At 41.3% G+C, this 23,375-nt stretch overlaps 1 protein-coding gene across 1 annotated transcript; it reads left to right on the top strand.

Moving 5' to 3' along the window:
- Positions 1 to 272: 272 nt before the first annotated feature.
- On the top strand, positions 273 to 22,663 carry foxm1 (forkhead box M1). Its single transcript, XM_080190974.1, has 9 exons — positions 273 to 368; positions 2,234 to 2,916; positions 5,788 to 5,936; positions 6,779 to 6,937; positions 8,948 to 9,076; positions 10,643 to 10,711; positions 11,528 to 11,585; positions 13,957 to 14,159; positions 19,882 to 22,663. Exons 2-9 carry the CDS (start codon positions 2,241 to 2,243, stop codon positions 20,743 to 20,745), a joined length of 2,307 nt encoding a protein of 768 aa, XP_080047100.1. The 5' UTR covers positions 273 to 368; positions 2,234 to 2,240; the 3' UTR covers positions 20,746 to 22,663.
- Positions 22,664 to 23,375: the final 712 nt, after the last annotated feature.

Genomic DNA, 23,375 nt, shown 5'->3' with positions numbered 1-23,375 from the left:
CCACCTGACCCACACGCCGCCTTTGGATTGGTCCGCAGTGACAGAACGCTGGAGATTCAAAAAAAAATCCAACTGGCTACAAACTGTAACAAAAAAAACCCGCAACGGCGGGGGCAAATTCCGGGGATCAGAGAGAGAGCCAAACCCCCGGGGCCGGAGATCAGAGAGAGAGAGAGAGAGAGTAAACCCCCAGGGCCCGGGCGAAAGGACAGGCAGAGACAGCGAGGGAATCCCGGGCTTCACATTGACCAGGGGCCGGCGGCTGAGGGAAGTTCTGACTGGGTCACTGATCCCTGTCCTGGGTCCGGATGCAGCCGTGAAGCGGGAGTGGGAGCTGGATCCGCCGTGCGGAGCCCGGTAATATGCAGGTGAGTGTGTACCCGGGGCGGCCTGTCCCGGGATGTCGGATTAGCTTCAGGGGAGGAAATTAACTGTAACAACGGTCCCAGGTTCCAGAGCCCACTATCAGCCCCCACCGGCCGTTTGTTCACTGTGGCCAGCTACCCACTGCTGCTTTATTGTTAACGAATGTTTATCCAGTTGTTGCTTAGTCATTAAGAGAGCATCGAGAATACATTGGACCCCCCAATTTGAACCTCACCCCTCTTCAACCCTGCAGCCCACGTCCTGTCTCCCACATAATACAACCTTATTTCCACTTTGATCAGTTGTATTGGTGGTGTCTTCATGTCGGAGACAATATGAGCTGAACGCACTGGGTGAACGACAGTGCCCTCTTATTGTTCCTTTCAAAATGGAGAGCATGATAACACAGTGGTTAGCACTGCTGCCTCACAGCGCCAGGAATCCGGCTTCAGTTCCAGCTTTGGGTGACTGTGGAGTTTGTACATTCCCCCTGTGTCTGAGTTTCCTCCGGGTGCTCTGGTTACCACCTACACTGGGTTAGGTTGATTGGCCATGCTAAGTTGCCCCTTAGTGTTAGGGTAGATACATGGGGTAATGGGGATAGGGCCTGGGTGGGATTGTTGCCGGCCTAGGCTCAGTGGACTTCCTTCTGCTGTGTAGGGATTCAATGATTCTAGGAAAATACATTAGACGTTCTGGATATGAAACATCCCTGTCTTGATTGACGTCCTCTATCCTATTGACGTTACCTATCCCTCGGTATATCCCTCACTTTTAAATCATTGTCCGCATCTTCTGTCTGCAGTTCTTAACTTCCTTTTGTTGCTGACTCTGGTCCATTGTACGTTTCTGTGCTCCCTTCATCATTAGTGGCTCCTGCAATCCGGAGTTATCTTCCTGAATCTCCAACCTGTCACCAATTTCTTCATCTTTAAAGGCTTCCTCAAAGGTTACATTTTTCACAGTAAGTTTGGTCACCACCCCTAATTTCTGTCCTTTGAAGCTTTGGATATTTATTGTTTGACAACAAATTTCCAGACATTTTTAAAAAATACCTGTTTATGATGAGATGGAACAGAGTACTGATTGTTGAATTGTTAGCTTGACATCAATAATAGGGTGGATGTTTGAGGGAATTCTTAGGAGTGTAACAATGACTACATAGACAGAGAAGGCCATGTCATTGACACTCAACCTGATTTCCCAAGAAGCCTCTTCATGAATTTCATGAATCTAATTGTATTTTTCAATTATAGAGGGAATTCCAGTACATGTTATGTGCTTGAACATTAAAAAAGCTTTTGATAAGACACTACGTGAAAGACTTTGTTTTCTGGTCAAATCTTCTGGAATTAGTAGTTATCTAGTACGCTCGATTGAAAACTGCCTGAAAGCCTTATGGCAGGATGTTGAATGTACTTGGAGACCAGTCACTGGTTGTGTGACACAGAGATGATATTATCACCATTGCCATTTTATGCTTTCATTAATAATCAAAATGTAGGTGATGGGGGGCCAATATGGATAAGAGTTAGGACTGAAGAGAGTATTGAACTGGTACAAATAGATTTAGACATACTGGGCTCCCTGCTCTTCACTTGCTTCGATCTTATTCTAAAATGTAGATAATACTCACCTGAAATCTGACCTGCACCAAACACATGCAGGAATTATACTCTGCTTACTCACTTCACACACCTATGAGTTAGAGAGAAAATACTGATTATTTCATTAAAATATTTCATTTTTGGTGCTAATGAATATTCCTGTTTAGCTATTTAGTTTAATGATTGGCATTTGATTCTGCCTTATTTTAACATTATTTCTGATTATGTGGAGAGTTCCTGATTGAATTCTAATGTTGCAGGCACTGTATGGTTGAAGAAGCTCTAGTTGCAATAATAATGAAAGCCAGTCCAAGGAGGCCTTTGATTCTGAAACGGAGGAAACGTCCCCTGACCTTCAGTAATCCGGCAGACCCAAAGGAAAATGCTGCTGAGGACAAGAATGATCCGAGCAAACTCAAATCTGCGTCCAGAGATTTTGGCACAGCCAACACTTGTCCAAGGAAAGATGACATGGAAAGCTCACAAAAGCGCACAGCTATGGAGACTCAAAAGTTCCCCGAGAGGATTCGGATTGTAAACCACCCATCAATGCCCAACACCCAAGTTGTGTTAATTCCAAAAAATGCTGACCTTCAAAGCATCATAGCAGCACTCACAGCAAAGGGAAAGGAGAGTGGTTCTAATGGGCCCAAGAAATTTATTCTTTTGAGCAGTAATGCAACTTCTTCCTCTCGTCAGAGTCAATCTTTGGGAAGTAATGATCCTTGTGCAACACGAGGAAGTTTTCCTACACTACTGGAGAGAAGCCAAAAGTCGACGGAGTTCCGGGAAGAGTCAAACTTAACAATTGCTAACCCAAGTGGCACAGTGGCAGTAGCAGACTTTGCAAGTAGTGTCAGCATCAAGAAAGAGGATGATTTCTCAGTACAAATCCCTCAGACACTGGTATCTTCAGCTCTGTATGATCAAGAGACTGGTACAGGTAAGAAACGGTCCCTTGTGACATTATAATACTGCAGAAGGAGACTAGACATATATATTCTGTGAGGAAGTGTGTGCATATTATTTCCAGCAAATTAGATTAATAATTGTGATGTACTTAGTGTTCAAATGTGGATGTCCTGAAATAATCATAGAGACAATTCTGACAGTTCAAGTCTAGCTGCTGACAAAAGACCAAAACAGCATGAACTTGCTCTTTATTCTGAGTTTTTGAGTGATTAGAGACAAATTGATTTCCTCTGAAAATGGTTAGAAACCACTTGAATTCCTCTTGCACTTAATGTTGTTATCTGAACTCCCACAAACTCCAATCAGTAACTCCAGTTTAAACTTAGATGCTATCTTTTTCAATGTGTTCAAAGTGGCAAACCAGTTTTCCGAAGCGGTTCAGGATTATACAGAGGAAATTCCTGCTGTGGTGGATGACTCCACAGCTGTAATGAAAGTCACGAGCACCAGTCCTCGAACAAACAAAAGCTAAATTCCCACTTTGAACAGAAACGGGTTGTAACCTCTTTAAACATTGTTGTCTTTAAAAATGCTTACTGATTTGAAGCATGTACATACCTATTTTCAGTAGCAACCTAGTTCAACAGTTGGAGACTACTCTGATATCATTGTTTAATCTAAGATAAGCCTTTACAACAGAATGCAAGAAAGTCTCCAATGTTTAACATTTTATGGAAGAAGAAATATTTTGCTTCTCTATCACCCCTCTTTTTTTTCCCATCTCCTTGAGCACCAGAATGCACAAAACAACAAGTCCCACTGATCGTCACTGCTTCCAACCAGGCACCCACATGTCTGTATTTATCAACTTCATAGAGTGAAGAGGAGATCAAATAGTGGTGTTCAAACTTGTACTTTTTTCGTGAGATACTGTGGATGTTGGCATGCCTCAACATCCTTCCAAAAACCAGAGTTAACTTATAGAACCACTTGCATGAATCTGGGTGGGTCACCAATTTGAAATGTCACCTTCTGATGCGAAGAAATTCCTGTTTGAAATTCCCGTGCATCTTTGGAACATAGTCTGTATCTTACAGGCTGTGACACTGATTTCGCTGGCAGAACAGGGCCAGTAACGTTGCAAGAGCTAAGAAACTGGGCGTGAGCCTAATTTTTCACCTGTCGCCCGATCTTACTGGCTCACCACGCTGATCGACCAGCGTGGCAAACCAGTAAGATCATTCCTGATGTCTGCTGCTTATTAATAAATTTTCTGCTTTTCCTTTACCTCTCTGAATCTCATTATCTTTTCTGCTAACAAACCGCACAAAACACACTGCACTTATTCTCTGCCCAATGCACGCTCTCCCCTGGGGCAATGAAGGTCAGAAGTTTGAAGGGCAGGAACCAGTCGATGGTTTATATTCATGGGATGCAAACATCACTGTCAATGCCAATACTTGCTGCCCATTTTTAATTGCCCATGAGAACTTGGTGGTGAGCTATCACCTTGAACTACTGCAGCCCTGTGGTGTAGGTACATAGTTGTTAGGAAAGGAGGTCTAGCTTTTGACAGTAAAAGATGGACAAGTCACAATTATGAGTGTTGAAGGGAATTTGGAGGTGATAGTGTTCCCAAGCACCTGCTGCCCTTGACCTCCTTGGTGGAAAAGATTTTGGACTTGGAAGATGTTGACAAAGGCAGCAAGTTGCTACAATGCATCTTGTTTGTATATAGTACACACTGCTGCCACTGCACACTAATGGAGGGGGTGAATGTTTAAGGTGGTGGCTTGGGTACTGATCAAACGGGCTGTCTTGTCTTGGATGGTGTTGAGCTTCTTGAGTGTTGGGGTTGCACTTGTCAGTGTAAGTGGAGAGTGTTAGATCATTCCATCACACACCTGTCTTTGAAATGATGGATTAGCTTTGGGGAGTCAGGAGGTGAGTTACTCACTGCAGAATGGCCAGCTTCTGATCTGCTCTTGAAGCCACACAGGTCATTTAAGTTTCTGGTCAATGATAACACCCAGAAAGTTGATAGTGGCGGATTGAGTAATGGTAATTCCATAGGTTTTAAGAGGAGATGGCTAAAATCTCTGTTGTTGAAGGTAATCATTGCTCACCACTTGTGTGGCACAATGCTGCTTATCAGCCCAAGCCAGAATATGATCCAAGTCTTAACGCATTTCAACATAGACTACTTCAGTACTTGAGGAGATGCAATTAAATGGTAATTATCAGCAAACATCCCACCTCTGACCTTATGATGGATGGAAGATCATTATGAAACAGCTGAAGATGGTTGGGCCTATGATAGAACCCTGAGGAATTTCTGCAGCAATGTCTTTTGGCCTCCAAAACCACAGCCATTTACCAGCATCTCAAATTCAAGTCCTGCTTATTGAACCCTTTGTAACATTCAATGTGGTGCAAAACTCTGCAAGCAATGGGTGTTAATTGAGCTGGATGACTCCATGTGCTATGGAGCTTAAGAGGGTGATGTAGTTATGCAGTAGCCCTTAATTAGAAATGTTACCAGCAATCCCATTATATACATCTAATTGTGGTTGTGTTATTTTAGTATGGGAAATAGTTTGAGCGCTGCAGTAGCTTTCACCAGTCAAACTAAGTTCGTTCAAAACTGAGTTTTTTTGCGCAGTCAAAGGGAAAGCTATATTTTTCTGGTGAACTGCAACCAATTAAAATGGGCAACTGGCTATATTTGAATTGTGGCTTAAAATATAGATGGAATGGAGTGGATAAAAGCAAGAATGTAATAGGTCCTGATGACAGAATCTAACCACAAGAAAGATGCCTCAAAGTGACCTACAGTGGCTGATCTACGTCAGGCAAGTTTCTACTTTTTATGCAAAAAGCTCTTATTATTTCCTTCTCTTAGCTTCTACAGTTTCTGAACGTCTTCTCCTGGATGACAGCCTGACCAACATTCAGTGGCTGGGTAAGATGAGCACAGATAGCCTAGGTGCTTGCAGCGTGAAGGATGAAACTGAGAAAGAAAACCAAGAGCCTCCAACAGAAGGTGCCACTGTAAGTGCTGCTCATCCTGGCTCGGTGTTCAATTCTGAGGCATTCCAAAAGCTGCATCACTTTTGAAGTATTTACCCATTTGATAATTTTAGTTTACGTGCACATATTCATAGAGAGCAATTAACAATCTGGGGACGCATTGGGGTCAAGAATAATTATTTAGTAAGTGGATAGAATGACTATAGAGGGAGGAGGAGGCAAACTGCATAAAAGGGATGAGTTTGGAAAGGGAGAGTGATGGGACTGGACTGTAGTGAACGAGTGCCGGTCAGGAAGATTTGAGGACAGCAGATGCAATGACGTTGAAAGAAGAGATGAATATTTAATGCAGCAAGTTCTGTGACTTGTATTTAGCTTTGTTTTGATTCCTTAGTGTTTCAGAATGGCTCGTATAGGAAGTTAAATATTTATTTTTTACAGTCACTTTTGGTTGGCTTAAGTAAGTTTAGGGAATGTAGAGTTAACTTGTATATAACTAATATAGACTATCTGCTTGGGGCAGTGTAAGAGAAGACTTACTATGAATCTTTCCTTGCCTTAACTGTCCTGGGACTGACCTGACCAACATTAGAATTCAATTATTTAAAAGACCTTGGCCGGAATTTTACCACCATGGGAATTGGAGCGGGCGAGGGGCAGACAATGGTAGATCTGTTGACCTCAGGTGGGATTTTACGGTTTTGGCATAAGCGAAGCTGTAAAATTCCACCCCTCCCCACCCCCGCTGTGTGTGAATCTGATGTATTGGTCCAAAATATATGCTTGTTTGGCTGTGTTTTACAATATCCTCGGTATTTTGGTATTGTTTCCATTTTCTGTGATGGATGCTCTCCTTATTGCAGGCAGAGTCAGTTCATGAACGACCTCCATACTCTTACATGGCTATGATACAGTTTGCGATAAACAGTACTCAGAGCAAGAGGATGACCCTAAAAGAAATCTACACTTGGATTGAGGATCATTTCCCTTATTTCAAACATGTGGCCAAACCAGGTTGGAAGGTAAGATGAAAGTATTTAAATTGGTAGTGCTTTGGAGGAGGAACAGTGGCATTATCACTGGACTAATAATCAAGAGATCCAGGGTCTGGGGGAACCCAGGTTTGATTTCAACTGAGACAAATGGTGAAATTTGAATTCAAATTTTGGAATTAAAAGCCTAATGCCAACTAATGAAACAACTGTCGATTATCAAAAAAAAACCTCGTTGACTAATGTCCTTCAGGGAAGGAAATCTACTACCCTTACTCGGTCTGTCCTACATGTGACTCCAGAGTCACAGCAATGTGATTGACTTGTAACACTGCCCTCTGAAATGGCCTTGCAAGCAGCTCAGCACAAGAGCAATTAGGGATAGGCAATAAATGCTGGTCCGGCCAGTAACGCCAACATCCAATGATTTAAAAAAATGAACAGTGGAGTGGAGGGTCATAAGTTCAGTCACCACTCCTGAAATCTCTTAGTAGTTCCTGACAAGTTGTGTCAGGTAGACACTGCAGAACATCTTATACCAGCTTTGAGAAAAAGGAGCATGGGATGTTCTACCTTGGTGCAGAGCTGAGGACTGGCGAACAAACCTTTGAGAACAAGAGCAGGAGTATCCTTAATTCCCTTAGAATCGAAACGTGCTTTGATTCAGGCGTGAATAAACTCTTGAGCAATCATCACATTGACAATCCTCTGGGGTAGAGAATTCCTCACATTCAGAACCCTCTGAATGGCAGACATTTCTCCAGGCATCTCTATTTTGAGACTAGAGGCGTTATAGACTCTCTAGCCAGGGAAAACAGGCTCACAGCTTCTACCCCACAAAGACCTCTCAGAATACCCATATATTCAATAAAATCACCTTTCATTCTTGATTCCAGAAATATCGGTCCATTCTGTTATCTCTTTCTCATAAGATAACCTTCTCACTGCAGAAATCAACCCAACAAATTTTCAATGCGGTCCCTCCAAGGTTTCCTTGGGTACAGAAACCAAACTGTACACAACACTACAGTTTTGGTCTTGCCAAAGTAGGGCAGCATGGTGGCACAGTGGTTAGTGCTGCTGCCTTACAGCACCAAAGACCTGGGTTCCATTCCGGTCTTGGGTGATTGTGCAGAGTGTGCATGTACTCCCCATGTTTGTGTGAGTTTCCTGCAGGTACTCAGGTTTTGCCTCTCAGTCCAAAGGTGTGCAGGTTATGTAGATTGTGCACTAATCATGGACAGAGTTACAGGGATAGGATGGGGGAGTGGGCCCAGGCAGAGTGCAGAGGGTCAGTGCAGACTCAATCTGCTGTAGAGATTCTATGGTTCTAAAACCATGTACAATCTCACTAAAACTCTTCAACTCAAATAGACTTGCAATAAAGGCCAATGTTTTATTTGCCTTCTTAATTACTCGTTGTCCTACAAGTTAACTTGTGTTTCATGTACAAGGATGCCTATAGACCTCTGAACACTAATGTTTAATCGTTTCTCGTTTAAAAATAATTTGTTTTTCAACTCTTCCTACCAGATTGATTTATTACAAACATTATTACATTTAATAAGCAACAAGGCATGCTGGATTTAATCCACGCATTTAACCAAAAATAATTTATAAGCTGGGTGGATGTTCATTATGATAGTAAGCATATATTGTCAACCTCCTGTGCAAAACTGTGTCGCCACTAGTACTTTGTTGGATTTCCGGGTGAGTAATTTCAGAGTGGTAATCTATCTCCATTTCCACTCCATTGGAAGTTACAGCCCACTATATATGCCATTTCAAGAGCAGATTTTTCCCTCCATTTGGCAGTTCTGACAATCCTGGAGGTTTCCCTGTTAACAATAAAAAAATTCAAGGAGCGTCTTTCTTTAATGCCAAATTCTGTTCACTCTCATGTGAAGCACTCTGGGACAGTTCACTATGTCATGGTGCTACTTAAATGCAAGTTTTTTTTGTTGCCAATGCTTCTCATTTCTGCTTTGTTAACTTAAAATGCTGATTATCATCATAATTAACTCCTTCTCCCTGCCTCAGAATTCTATAAGGCACAACCTATCTCTACATGATATGTTCATACGTCAAACTTCTCACAATGGCAAAATCTCACACTGGACAATCCGTGCTGAAGCCAACCGCTTCCTGACATTGGATCAGGTTGTTAAGGTGCGTTTATTGTTTATTTTAAAAAACACTACTTTGTTTGTGCAGATTTGTAGTTTCCTGTCAGGAGCTGGATAAGCATCTGGCTAATCACGATATTGAGAAGTGTAAGAAAAACAGAAAATGTTGGAAAATCTTAGAGTGCTGATGAACAGTCATCCAAACTCAAAACGTTAGCTTTATTCTCTCTCCACAGATGCTGTTAGACCTGCTGAGATTTTTCCAGCATTATCTGTTTTTGTTTCAAATTCCAGCATCCGCAATCCGCAATAAGTTGCTTTTATCTTGAGAAGTGTAAGAGTTAATCAAGACAGTTCAATTCACAATTACAATATGGAACAATCTGGAATCTGTGTTTCTGAGGTCAAGGAAATGCCTAATCATTTCATTTTGATACATTGTAATGTTAGGGTGATGTCAGGAGTTTTTCTCAATTATCTGGAGAACAGGGAAAAGCTCCTTTTGAAATTACCTGAAATTAATAATAAAACAAATGTCAAAATCCAGGATAGACGAAAAGTGCTTGTCATTGCTAAATTTACTGACTCCATTGTCACTGAGGTATGCTTACCTGTCTTTACTCAGGTAAATGACATCTTTATAACCAGGTTTGTTTTGATTGTGTCTTCCAACTCTGGCTTCTTCAAGAATCAGGAATGGCACACAATTGTTTTAAATTATGTATGCTTTATGTTAATTAGACCTGCAATGTTAATTATTCTGTGCAGTTGGTAACTAGGCCAATCCATCTGTGTTCATGTTATATCAGCTGTTCCTCCATATTTCCAAGATTTAAATATTCCAGATTTGCTATGAATGTAGTTTTGCATGAATATTTTGTGATAGAAGCAGGCTAACATGCAGAATGAATGATGTCTTTGTGGCTCTCTGCAAGAGCAACTTGGCTAGTACCACACCCCAATACTTTCCCGATTGCCCTGCAATTATTTTCCTTTCAAGTGCTTACCTAATTCCGTCTCAAAAGACATGATTGAATCTTTCTCCATCACACTCTCAGGCAGTGGTTTGCAGATGCTAGCCAATCACTGCATGAAATAGGTTTTACCTTATATCACCATTGATTCTTTTGCCAATCACCTTAAGTTGGTGATTGGCTGGTTCTTGATCCTTGGGCAACAGAAACAGTTTGTGCCCATTGACTGCCCAGACCCTGTGATTTTGAACAACATAATCAAATCTCCTCTTAACCCTCTCTTTAAGGAAAACAACCCCAGTTTGTCCAATCTGTCCAAACAGTTGAAGTCTCTTATCTCTGCAACCATTCTCCTGAACCTTTATAGCATTTGCCTACAACATTAACAGTGAGTGTGCTTCAAAGTAAATTAAGTGACTGTGAGGGGTTATCTTGAGGACTTGGAAGATATATGCATCAGCTATTTTCAATGCTCATTATAGAAGGGGGCTGTTGAGTGACATGCTGCATTCATTGAGCTCAGTAAAATGGCCAGTTGCTGGGAAGCACCTCGTTGCAGTAGGATGTCCGCTTTAAAATTTATATATGTATTTTAACCTTCAACACTTCTCGTTCTTGGTCGACATTTCATGCAGTCATCGGATTACAGCTCACCTGACCTGACTCATTGGATCCAAGCAGTACCTGTGCTGGTCTGTCAACAAGTAAGACCCATGTGCTATTGGTGGCACCTTGTCACCTCTTTGTGCTGATTTTTATTTAGGTGGGCCATGGAAGGGAAGGCATTACTTTTGATGTTATATGCTGGGATATCAATAACCTCAGCTCTTATTTCTCTTTGATAAAATTCAGTACTTAAAACAAGTATGCATTAATTAATTTACTTGTAGACAGTGGGCTCTGTGTTCTATTGCTGCTGTGAACTGTGCTTACCCATACTATGGGTGGATGATTTTATTTTAATCGGGTTGTTTTACTTCTGCCTTTCGACTCTGGCTTCTCTGGAAAACAGGAATGACATATGATTATATCAGGACCAAAGGGTCAGGTATACAAATGAGTGAGGGAGAATTAAGAGAAAGAAAATGAACAGGAAAGAATGGTGATATTAAAAACTGAGGGAAAAAGGGAAACAATGGGTTAAAAACCCAAAAAACAAATGGGTTCAGGAAATATAATCTCGTGAAAGTGACTGTGTGTGTGAATCACAGAAGGAAAAATAACATGAAGCAAGGAAAAATATTTGGAACATTTCCTTGGGTTATTTTTTATATGTTAAAAGCAAATATATTGGCATGTGAATGTTTAGTAAATTATTGCCTATTCATGTCGTGTCAAAAAAATTAAAATAAATTGACCAGTGACATCTAAATCGTGGATTCAAATACAATTTTGTCTTGACTGACATCCATTTTAATAGTTTAAAAAGGGTTTCTGCATTATGCATCTTATCTTATTATGCCTCTGCATGTTTATTAATCTTGCATTTATGAAAACTTTTTTAATCTGTTCAATTTTAGCAACAAAAGCGTACTGGTAACACTGAGCTGCCAAAGAATAACGTAGCTATCAGCACAGGTACGTGAAAAGGTCCACTTAACTTTGAAGTGCTTCGATTTTAATGTGTTTTTACGAGTTAACATCCAGAAAGTGCAGTCACTTGCTAATGTTAGGCATGTTTAATAATATCACTGAGGGAGACTGGGAGTTGGGTTTCTGTTTGTTCAACGCAATGTCACTTGGGCAGGAAATGGTAGTCGCAGCGTCACAGATTGAATCTGGTTCATTCGGTAATGAACTGAATTGTTTTTATTTAACCTCCTATTATCTGGCTTTGCCACACCCTCAGGCCAAACATTTTCAGATGTCAGGAGCTTTACCCCACAATCTGGGATGTGTTCCCCACTGACTTCAACAAGCCTGCCTCATGGTTACACTCTTAATGAGTATTGATTGGCAGCAGGTGAGATTTCCCACCTTGTGGAGCTGCTAGCCAATCAGATGGGCAGACAGCTCTCCGACCCACTTGGGTCAGTGGGGAACACATCCCAGATTGTGGGTCAAGCCCCTGACATCTGAAAATGTTAGGCCTGAGGGTGTGGGAAAGCCAGATAATAGGAGGTTAAATAAAAACAATTTGGTTAATTACCGAGTGAACCAGATTCAATCTGTGACGCTGCGACTGGCATTCTGCAATGGCTGGAAGAGGCACTGCCGCAACATACCTGGGACTAAGTGCTAGATCATGGAGGCCAGAGAAGTGGCAGGTGTCCGATGAAGGGTAGGGGACTCTTGGGGAAGTTGGCAGTGGAGCGATTGGGGAATCGTTAAATGGGCCAGGAGAATGTCCAGAGGTACCCGGTTGTTGAGGAAGGGCGCCCACCCGAGCTCGAGGATTTCATAGGCTCTTCTAGGTGGCTACTAAAGGGCTTTAATTGGGACAAGCGCTAGCTTCCTGTCTGAGGCCCAGCTTGCCCTATCATAAAATTGCTTCCAGGTCAGGCAGACAGGATTTTGATTTGATTTAATTTATTATTGTCACACGTATTAGTATACAATGAAAAGTATCGTTTCTTGAGCGCTATATAAACAAAGCATACTGTACTGTTCATAGAGGGGAAAAGGGAGGAGAGGAAGTGGCATTGTGGTCATGTCTCTGGACATGACCTGGAAAGCTGGGCTCACATCCCACCATGGCAGATGAAAGTTGAATTTAATAAAAACCTAGAAGTTAAAAAAGCCTAATGATAACCATAAAACCATTGTCATAAAACCCAACTGGTTCAGTGATGTCATTTAGACAAAGAATTCGCCATCCTTACCTGGCCTGGCCTACGTGCAACTCCAGATCCACAGTAATGTGGCTGACACTTAAATGGCTAGCAAGTCACTTAGTTCAAGGATATTTAGGGATAGGCAATAAATACCCATCAGCCCAGTTTGTCAGAATCCAACACCCCTCCCCACCTCCCCAAACCAGCCAGGGTGATGTAAAATTCAGGTCCCAGTGTAGGGCTAAAATACTACAGAATAGATCAACCTATCTTAAGGAGTGTTTGTTTACCGGAAGAGGAGTCAAGTTGACATTATAAATTTCTCTAGAATTGAATGATGGCTGATTTCCTCATTAATTCAATATTTGGTTCCTAAACCTCTGACATAACCTCAACCCACCATTTTGATATAGATTCAGTACAAATGTGTATGGTTACTTTGGTGTAAACCATGTCCACATCCCAATGCTGCAATCTGCAACTTCCATACCAAACAGTGGAAAAATGGGAAATTCTGACATTAAAATCTGTTTTGGAGAATACCTTTAATCCTCTTGAAGGGAGCTCAGCAACAAGACCATTTGTAATAATTAAAGGGAGGGTATTCACTTGGATCATTCCTTCATTCTAAACATTGACGAAACACAAAAACTTGTGTTCTGTCATCTGTGTTAACCTCTTCTGTATTGGCCAGAGACAGCCTGGAAGCTGCATCAAACTTCTGTTGTGACAACCTGAATAAACAAGATGAGTACTGACTGCAGAGGTATCAGCAAACAACATCGGCCTGTTTCTTAGAATCCGCCAGCAATATTCTGAAGTGATAGGATTGTCCATCTTGATTTTGGAGTTGAGGATGTGTAAATTGGTGACAACCTCGGGTGTGGGAGCAAATAGCAAAGCAGGGCACAGCTGTGTGAAAGAGGTGAATTTTTAATCAAAGTGGATGAAGTCATTAGTTGAGAAGGAGACTATCTTAATTATTTTATTTCAATTATTAGTGTATTCTCTATCTAGCTCAATAATTGTCTCCAGCCTTATTCTATGATGATAGAGCTAAATTAGGTTGAATTCCATAAGAAAGAAAAAGGATGTTAGTTGTTATCAAATTCTAGAGGGGAGGTGGTGAGTTACACTTCAATAAGCCAGCTGGATAAACTGTTTTCTTGGCACAGAAGTTAATTTGAGAAAAATGAAGCCACTGTTGCCACGGACTGACTCCTACCTGGTGCCCATTCAACTACCAGTCACCTCCTCCCTCATCCTACAGCCGTCTCCTCACATCACCATGCCAACAATCCAGGGGCATCCTTCCTCAGCCACCAGCAGCAGCAGTGAGCTGGCCAGGAAGCGCAAGCGTGTTCGGATTGCACCAAAGGTGAGATTTTTCCTTTAATGTGGTTCACATGGGATACAGTCCTCAAATAATCAATATGTTAACTTTAGGCAGTCCAAGGTACCCATGAATGCAGCCTTCCAATACCTCCTGACATCAGTGTATCTGGTTCTAATGCTATGATGCATACCAGTGAGAAACTTAAAACTTTCCAAAAATGTAAAACATTCTGTAGCCAGCCCAGAAATTTCTGTATAAAATCTGTACTTGAAGGATGCCACACACATCTAGGCTCAAATAACATTGATAAAATGCTTGACCTCTTCCAGTTTGTTCTACCAGCCTTTGGATTATGTTGTATTATTGCAGTGTGTAGCTGTAATGATGGCCTGTCTGTGATCCTCTGTGTGAAGAACAATCTGCTCAGAAATGTGGATTTGCTAGCCCGTAATAAAACAGTAGTACTGTAACCTTCAGATTAATGAGGCATAATTTTTCTTTGTTTTCTCTCTGCTCATCCCAAACTGATCAGCTGTCTGAGATTCAGGAACCAGCATGAGGGAAATTGAGCGTGCACATGCATCCCACTTGTGCTCAGTAAACTCTGGATTGGTACTTAGCCACAATCCTGACATCTTATCAATTACATATAAGAATGTGATTGTGCACCACTGATTAGTTTCAACATACTGTTCTTGCTTCTCCTAATTTCCAGTTCTTTGTCAAACCCTTCGTCCTGATTAAGGACTGTAAAAGTTTTTTAAAATGTGCCTTCACGTGAGTTTCTCACTTATTTTGTTGAATTTTGGTTTCAGTTTTGGCACTGTCAGGTGTTCTAATCATGTTGCCACAGTTATGGCATGAGGGTCTCTGTCTGGCCATGATGGCCACAGTGTTGAAACATTGTGACTTTCTACTGTTTAGAAGACAAAAAGCAAAATAGAAAATGGGAGCTGGGTTAGCTCTTTTGGCCCTTTGAGCTTGTTCTGTCATTTAAGAAGATATAACTGATCTTCTACCTCAACTTCACCTTACCAAATCATCCCTTTATCCCTTAATACGAAATTCTATTGATCTCTTTCTTGAATGTACTTAAGAACTGAGCTTCCACAGCTCTTGGAGATAGAGAATTCCAAAGATTGACAACCCTTTGAATGAAGAAATTTCTCCTCGCCTCAGTCCTAAGTAGCCAACTTCCCCCCAGCATGGCCTAGATTCCTCAATGGATTTTCTCACCATCAACCTGTATCAGAATTTTGTAAGTTTCAATTAGATCACCTTTCATTCTTCTGCATTCCCGGGAAGGTAGGCCTAATCTACTCATTATCTTCTCACGACAAGCCTCTCTTACCAGAAATTAGTGTAAGGAACTTTGGTTGCACTCTGTCCAGGGTAGGTATGCCCTTCCTTGGATAAGGAGACCAAACTGCAGTATTCTAGGTGTGGCCTCACCAATGCACTTTATATGACCTCCATAGTGCAGAGGTGAATCATGCAAGGGTTTTGTGACTTGAAAGGAAATATATAATGCTCTCTCAAATGCCAAGTCCTATCCTTTAAGACAATTGTCTTTTCATAAAACAAAGAAAGATTATTCTAATCCTTTCAATGTAGTTCAGTTTTTATGTGACAGAGAAATGGCCATAAGGTTGATACAGATTAGTGAGGCAATTTGGTCAATTTAGAACTTCCATTTTGAAAATATTCCGTAATCCCTCCACTCCCAACATTTTTTTGTTTCATGATTCACCTTCAGTGTTCAGAAGTCTATATTCAAAGAATTCATCACAGATTTACATGAAAAGCTCTTTGTGACATCTCTATAAAATTGTCCCTTTATCAGTTTCAGCTAATGCCCGAGTTCAACCTTCTGAACATACCACAAAGTACTACTCTGGACTAACTTTATACATTGTAATATTGTGTATATTTCCATAATGTGAAACTATCATTTAAAGACACCTGAGACTGAGGGAAAAGCGAGAATTAACTGAGTGGCTGATCCAGAGGTTTGAATTCCTTTCTAATTTTTTAAAAAAGAGGAAAGTGCATTTCTAGATCCAAAGGGCAAAAATTTGGTTGTTTAGTTGAATGAATGAAATACTCTCTAGCTCAGATCAGTTAGAGGTTGCTGCTGAATGACAATGCCAGAATGGTATGATGTTTGCTTGTTCACAGTTATTAGGCTGACATTTCACTAGCCTGCTATATAGGGAAATACGGTGAAAGCTAGATGTTTCCTCACACAGTAGGGTGGACCTTGGCTTTATCTGATTGTGTAAATTGGGTGCTAGTGAATGGGCAGCTTGTTTTATATCTCTCCCAATTTTTATTGAAACCACTGTCCAAATGCTGCTGACTCATTATCACCTGTTTTGTACAGTGCCTCAAAGAATGTGTACATTGAGAGGAAGAGGGAAAATCAGATCAACATCCTCCAGCTGCAGCTGTAGCTCATAGATGGGTCAGAGAATGGTTAGAATGGAGAACTTGCTATCAGGAGTAGTTGAGGTGACTAGCATAGATACATTTACATAGAAGCTAGATGACTATATGAAGAGAATAGGGATAGAAGGCTATAGCATAGAAGGGGGCTTGTGTGGAGCACAGACACCAACATTGACTTGTTGATCAGAATGTAGTACCATGGAAAGGGCCTAGAAAGTCATTGGCTTCTTAGGGAACAGAGATAGCATTAGATTTAATCAGATAGTCACAGAATCTTCAGCATTTGCTTTTCTTCCTACCCTAGTCTATCCTCTGAAATCTCCCAAGGGTTTATCCTTGGCCCTCTCCACATGCTGTCCTATGATCACAGGCAAAGGGTCAGTTTCTACGTGTATGCTAGTGTATCTCTCAACTATGTTTCTTTCAACCACTTCACTGCTTCTGTGCCATCAGACTGAATGCCTGACATGTAGTCTAAACTGAGCTGCAATTTCCTCCAATTAAACATTAGGACAGAACCTAAGAACATAAGAAATAGGAGCAGGAGTAGGCCATCTAGCCCTTCGAGCCTGCCCCGCCATTCAATAAGATCATGGCAGATCTGAAGTGGATCAGTTCCACTTTCTCGCTTTCTCCCCATAACCCTTAATTCCCTTGTCTATCAGAAACCTATCTACCCGTGACTTAAACATATTTAGCGAGGTAGCCTCCACCACTTCAACGGGCAGAGAATTCCAGAGATTCACTACCCTTTGAGTGAAGTTCCTCCTCAACTCCGATCTAAACTGCGCCCGCTGCCCCCCCCCCCCCCCCAATCTTGAGGCTGTGCCCTCTAGTCCTGCTATCCTTTCTAAGCGGGAAGAATCTCTCTACCCTATCCATCCCCTTCATTATCTTATACGTCTCTATAAGATCCCCCCTCATCCTTCTAAACTCCAACGAGTACAGACCCAGTCTATTTAGTCTCTCTTCGTAGTCCAACCCCTTCATATCCAGTATCAGACTAGTGAACCTCCTCTGCACTCCCTCCAAGGCCAAAATATCCTTGCACAAGTGCGGCAACCAAAACTGCACACAGTACTCCAGCTGCAGCCTCACCAGTACCCTGTACAGTTACAGCAAGACCTCCCTGCTTTTATATTCTATCCCCCTCGCTGTAATGGCCAGCATTCCATTCGCCTTCTTTATCACCTGCTGCACCTGCAGACTGGGTTTTTGCGACTCATGCACAAGAACCCCCAGGTCCCTCTGCATCGTAGCGTGCTGCAGCTTTTCGCCCTTTAAATAGTAATCCGTCCTACTATTATTTCTGCCAAAGTGGATAACTTCACACTTGCTAACATTATACTCCATCTGCCAGGTCCTCGCCCACTCGCTCAGCCTATCCAGATCCCTCTGCAGACTTTCCACACCCTCCACGCAATTTGCTTTTCCACTCATCTTTGTGTCATCAGCAAATTTCATCACCCTATACTCAGCCCCCTCCTCCAGATCATCTATATAAATGGTAAATAGCTGAGGCCCCCGCACCAATCCCTGCGGCACTCCACTAGTCACCAACTGCCAATCAGAATAGCACCCATTAATACCAACTCTCTGCTTCCTATTAGACAACCAATCCTCTATCCACGCTAACACCTTACTCCCAACTCCGTGCACCCTAACCTTCTGTAGCAACTTTTTATGAGGCACCTTATCAAACGCCTTTTGAAAATCTAGAAACACCACATCCACCGGTTCCCCTCTGTCTACTGCACTAGTCACATCCTCATAGAAAGCCAATAAATTCGTCAAACACGACTTCCCCTTAACGAATCCGTGCTGCGTCTGCTGTATCAAACCATCCCTTTCTAGGTGCCTCGCTATTTCTTCTTTGATGACGGATTCAAGCATTTTTCCAACTACAGACGTTAAACTAACTGGCCTATAATTCCCTGCCTTTTGTCTGCTACTTTTTTTAAACAGTGGCGTAACATTCGCCGTTTTCCAATCTTCCTTAGTGTTTGGTCCCACCACAAGAATCTGCCATTAATTTCATTCCACCTGTCTAACCAGACTATTCACAACCATGATATCCTCTTTGATCCTGAACTGAGTTTCCAACCCAATGTCCTTGTTATCACAAATTGACTTGCACCTCTATGATATTACCTACCACAACCTATCTGCTTTGTCCATGCCTTTGTTTCTTCTGAACTTGATTATTCCAGTGTCCTTAATTATTCTAATCTCCTTGAACTTGCCATTTCTCCAGTGCTGGTCTTATGCTGTGCTATTTCTGTCTGCCTCGACCATTGGTAGCTGCTGTTATGATCTTGATTTTTTTGTTTGGAAATCCAAAAACCTGAACATTCACTAAAAGAATGAAACCACAAAGTTCATGGTTTTAAACAAAAGAATTTTACTACACAAAAATCAGAGAAGATGAATAATAATAATTGCACTGTTAAACAGTTATTTAACATCAAAAATATTAAAAATATATTGAATACAGATACATATTACCTAAACTAAACTTCTAAACATAACTTTCCTTCTGTGCCCATTTGACTTTAACTCAACTTGATAAGATGATTTGATAATTTAAGTCAGATACCAACTAAAAAAATTGGAGGGTTAGCCACTTTGAGTCCTATTTCAAAGATTCAAACATGGGTTAAAATTTCTTGAGCCTTACACTTAGTTCTGGCAAGGTTGTCTTTTTAAACTCTTCCAACCATCCCACAGTTATAAACTCTGTGGTCAACACAGGTTTCACTAACATCTTAAGCATGACTTTGGGTCAGAACTCCCCTGGTTCTAATGTTCCTCACTCAAACTCTGCAAGCTTGTTCTAAACTAAAACCGTGCTTGAGACCAGGATCACTTAGGAACTTACTTCATAATTAACTTCCTGTTGGCCTTTTGCTGGACTATTATTTATGATTAGTTACTGGAAGGAACTTGGTTTTTACAAGAAATCTTCAAGAGAAACCTAGCTCACAAAGGGACCATCACCTGAATATAGAAGATGTTTCTTTGCTCCAAAAGCACAGGGGCCATCACACTGTGCTTTCAACCACCTAACTCCTACCCAATAAAATTCTATCTCTCTTCCTCCTGCTGCTTGTTGAAAGACTCACCTTAAAACCAAATTTATGGTATCCATCCTGTCCTTTCTACCCAACCCTTCACATCTGGGTCAGCATTCACTCTTATCTGATCACTTCTCTTAAAAACAGTTTAGAAAAACAAAATGTTATTGTTAAGAAGATTGTAATACTTTCCTTCAACATCAATGTCTTCAAAGTATTTGGTTTGATTGTTTTTGTTTCAGGTACCAAGTGAGATTGCGAGTTATAATCATCCTGCGACCTCAGTAAAGAACTCTGAGAAACCACAGCTGATTCAAGCAATCCCTCCAGTTGCTGACGTGCATGAAAATAGTGTAACAGCAAAACTTGGTGAGGTGTCCAGGGAGAACAGTTCCAGGCGAAAACAGAGGCATGTTCTTCAGCCTGTTGAGGAGCCAGTAATCCTGTTCCCAGAAACCAGTGAGCCTGCAGCAGAGACTGGATTAGATTTGGGTTTTGTATCTGACTTCCAGGAATCCAGAACCATGGAGCAATGCTCAGATTTTGCCAGCACCAGCATAGATTATAACTTCAAAACACCCATTAAAGAAAAGCCCCGCGATCAGCCTGCTTCCTCCACCCCTAGCAAAGGTACCACTGGAGGCTCTCCAGTCACTGTAGCAAACAGCTGGAAGATTGCACTGACCCCTTTGAAAAAAGATGACAGCTTGTTTGAATTCAGTCCTGTGAGGACACCATGTGGTTCCTTTTTAACACCCTTGCGTAATAACACAGGATACCTGAGTTTAAGTAGTACACCTTTTAAAGACTTTGCTCTCTTTGAATCACCGCGTGAGCTCTTGAACTCACCGGTTAAGGATCTTGTACCTGACACAAGCTCCTCCCCTCTTTCAGAGGACAATTCGAGAAGGTGTTCCCGAGAACTGCAGGTAAATGCAAACTGTAATACCAAAGCAAATAGGTCTTTGACTGAAGGCTTGGTCTTGGACACTTTGAACGACAGTCTTAGTAAAATATTACTGGACATTAGCTTCACCGGCCTGGAGGATGAGGACTATGAACTTGGGAATATGAGCTGGTCAACACTAATCCCAGAACTGAGATAGATCAGTTTGTGGGGTGTGGTGGGGGAAGGGAGTCTTGCTGCTTAAATTATTTTTTTTCTTGATATTTCAAGTTCAAGCTGATACAAATATTAAGGCACAATTAGAAAAATCCGGACTAAGCCCTTGAACAAAATTCCAGGTTGTTTTTGAAATCATTAATTCCTAGTGTTTGTATCTTGTAGGTACTTAGTTCCTTGCCCACCTGAACTATGCTTACTGTAACTAGATTAATCACTGTTCATTGTTATTCATGTATAATCTTTTGCACGTGTCTGTGTGAGCCTGCCATACAGGGTATTGATTTGATATTGTGTGTGTGTATACGTGTGCCCACTATGTTTGATGCTGCTTTGCCTTCCTGTACACAGGACAATAGGCCATGATTAAAAGGCCTCAAGACTTCCCCAGCACTTCATTTCTGACTATTTTCATCGGATTCCTTGATTCTGACTATAGATTTTCTTAATTCTTGGTGTCTTCTCAGGGGATGACAGAAACTTTTGTATATTGTGCTAGTAAATTTATATTTTTTTTTAAATGTAAAGAGAACAACATGAAGAGGAATGGAAGCCTTGTAATGCATAGGAAGGGATGGGGGAGAATGGCTTTCTTGGTTTCAGTGATTGTCTGATCTTAACTGAAGTTTGTTGTAAGGTTTGAGATAATGCAGGCCAGTTGTAATTGATCAGTATCAGTATAAATTGTCTGTTTTTGATGTACCTCAGAGATTGACATTAATCGTTGCAGTGTCCTGTAGCCAGCAGTGCTCAATTCCAGCCCCAGAGATTTTACTACATTAGACAGAAAATGCTAGGAATTAGTTAATGATTTGGGTGTGGAACTGCCAAACAGGTGTATTTTCCAGATTTTTTTATTTCAGATTTTTAATTTTTTGCAGTTTGTTTTCTCTTCTTAAACTAGTTTCCAAAGAGCAAAGAAAATTTAGTGTCTATATCAGCTTTCAACTTTTGATGAATAAATCACTAGACCAAGCCCACCACTTCCTGACCAGTAAAACCAATTTGCTCTGTGCACTGCTATATAGCATGCAAATAATCTTGTTACAATATTTTGGAGCAGAGATTTGAATGTGCACCGACTTGAGTTTAGCGTTTTAAACGTATGATGTATTCCAGAATAAACGTGGTATTGGTACTGAATGTGAACAGTCCCTTCCTGTAATATATTTTAACAAATAGAGTAACAGAATACTATGATGCAGCTCTACACAATAACAACTAGAAATGCTCTTGAAGATTTTGAGATGTGGACTGATATCTGCATAATGCTGGGGCTTTGGCCTGAACCTTCTGCTTCCAAACCACCTGACCTTGGCCAGTAGAAAAATTCTGCATCTCAACGAAGGCACTTCACTGTTTGAACACCAGCATATCCCTCACCTCAGCCTCTCTTAGCCTGTAGCAACTGATGCCCATTGCGTGAGGAACAGTAGGAGGTTTATATCACAGACCAGATCAATGGCTTGGCACCCTGACACAGGAATGCAGCTCCTTGGGACACACCAATAGCACTACCCTTGTCAGCTATTTTCTGTATGGTTGGCAAAAATGTATCATTCTTGGATTTAAAATCAGTGATTGATTCAACAACAGTTACCATTTGCAGAACTGAATTCCAAACTTCTACCGCAGTTAATTTTTCCTCATTTCACTTCTGAATTTTAGACTATGCCCCCTGACCTAGATTCTGGACCCACCCCCACACCTCCAACCAGCAGAAATAGTTTCTCTGTTTCCTTAGTATCTTGAAAACATCAAATTACCGTTTTAAATTCCAGGTAATTCAGGTAATGGTTTTCAGTATCTTTCTGGTAAATTTATGCTACATCCCGTAAGTCAAATATATCACTTCTAAGGCGTGATGGTCAGAACTTTTCACAGGATACTGAACTGTAATGCAGCTAGAACTTTGGAGAACTGACACATCCCATATCCTAGAACATTCTTTTTGTCCTTCTGATTTCCTTTCCAATTCTCCTCTGCACTTTTTGCCCTTAGCTTGATTCTCTATTGTTTTATGAACTTGATGCCGATCGTAAATCTCTTCTGTTACGTTTTAATCACAACTTGTTTAGCCATAACTTTGGATGCCTTTCCTTTCTCCCTCATGGGAGTGTGTCTTGTCTATGCCACTTTCTTGAAAGCATTCCATTGCTCATTTACTGTTTTACCATCCAATATTTGATTCCAGTCACCTGAGCCAACTTGTTGAAATTAGTCCTTTTTGAGTTGTCTACCTGATTCACAAGCAAAATACTGCGAAGGGTGGTAATTGGAAATAACAGGAGAAAATGCTCAGCAGGACTGGCAGCATCTGTGGAGGGAGGAACCGATTTAACAGGCAGCGCTTTACCAATATTGTCGACATCCAGACATAAGCCAGAAATGTATGTCTGTGATCTGTATAGGCAGCCAGTGAGATCTTCCTCCTGACTTTGTGGTTGATAACTAAGTAGCTGCTGTGGCACAATTAGGGAAATAATGACTCAGTGTCACCACCACATGGTGACCACTGTGGAGGCATGCAGGTGCCCTGCAGCATTGAAAAGATACACTACAAATATTAAAGATAAATGTTCAAGTGAAGAGAAGGCCCACCCCCACCCCCAC

Source organism: Carcharhinus amblyrhynchos, chromosome 6 (assembly GCF_965287045.1).
Source record: "Carcharhinus amblyrhynchos chromosome 6, sCarAmb.v2.hapA, whole genome shotgun sequence".
Taxonomy (NCBI): Eukaryota; Metazoa; Chordata; class Chondrichthyes; order Carcharhiniformes; family Carcharhinidae; genus Carcharhinus; species Carcharhinus amblyrhynchos.
The sequence above is the reverse complement of the archived record's forward strand: the minus strand, read 5'-3'. Positions and strand labels throughout refer to the sequence as shown.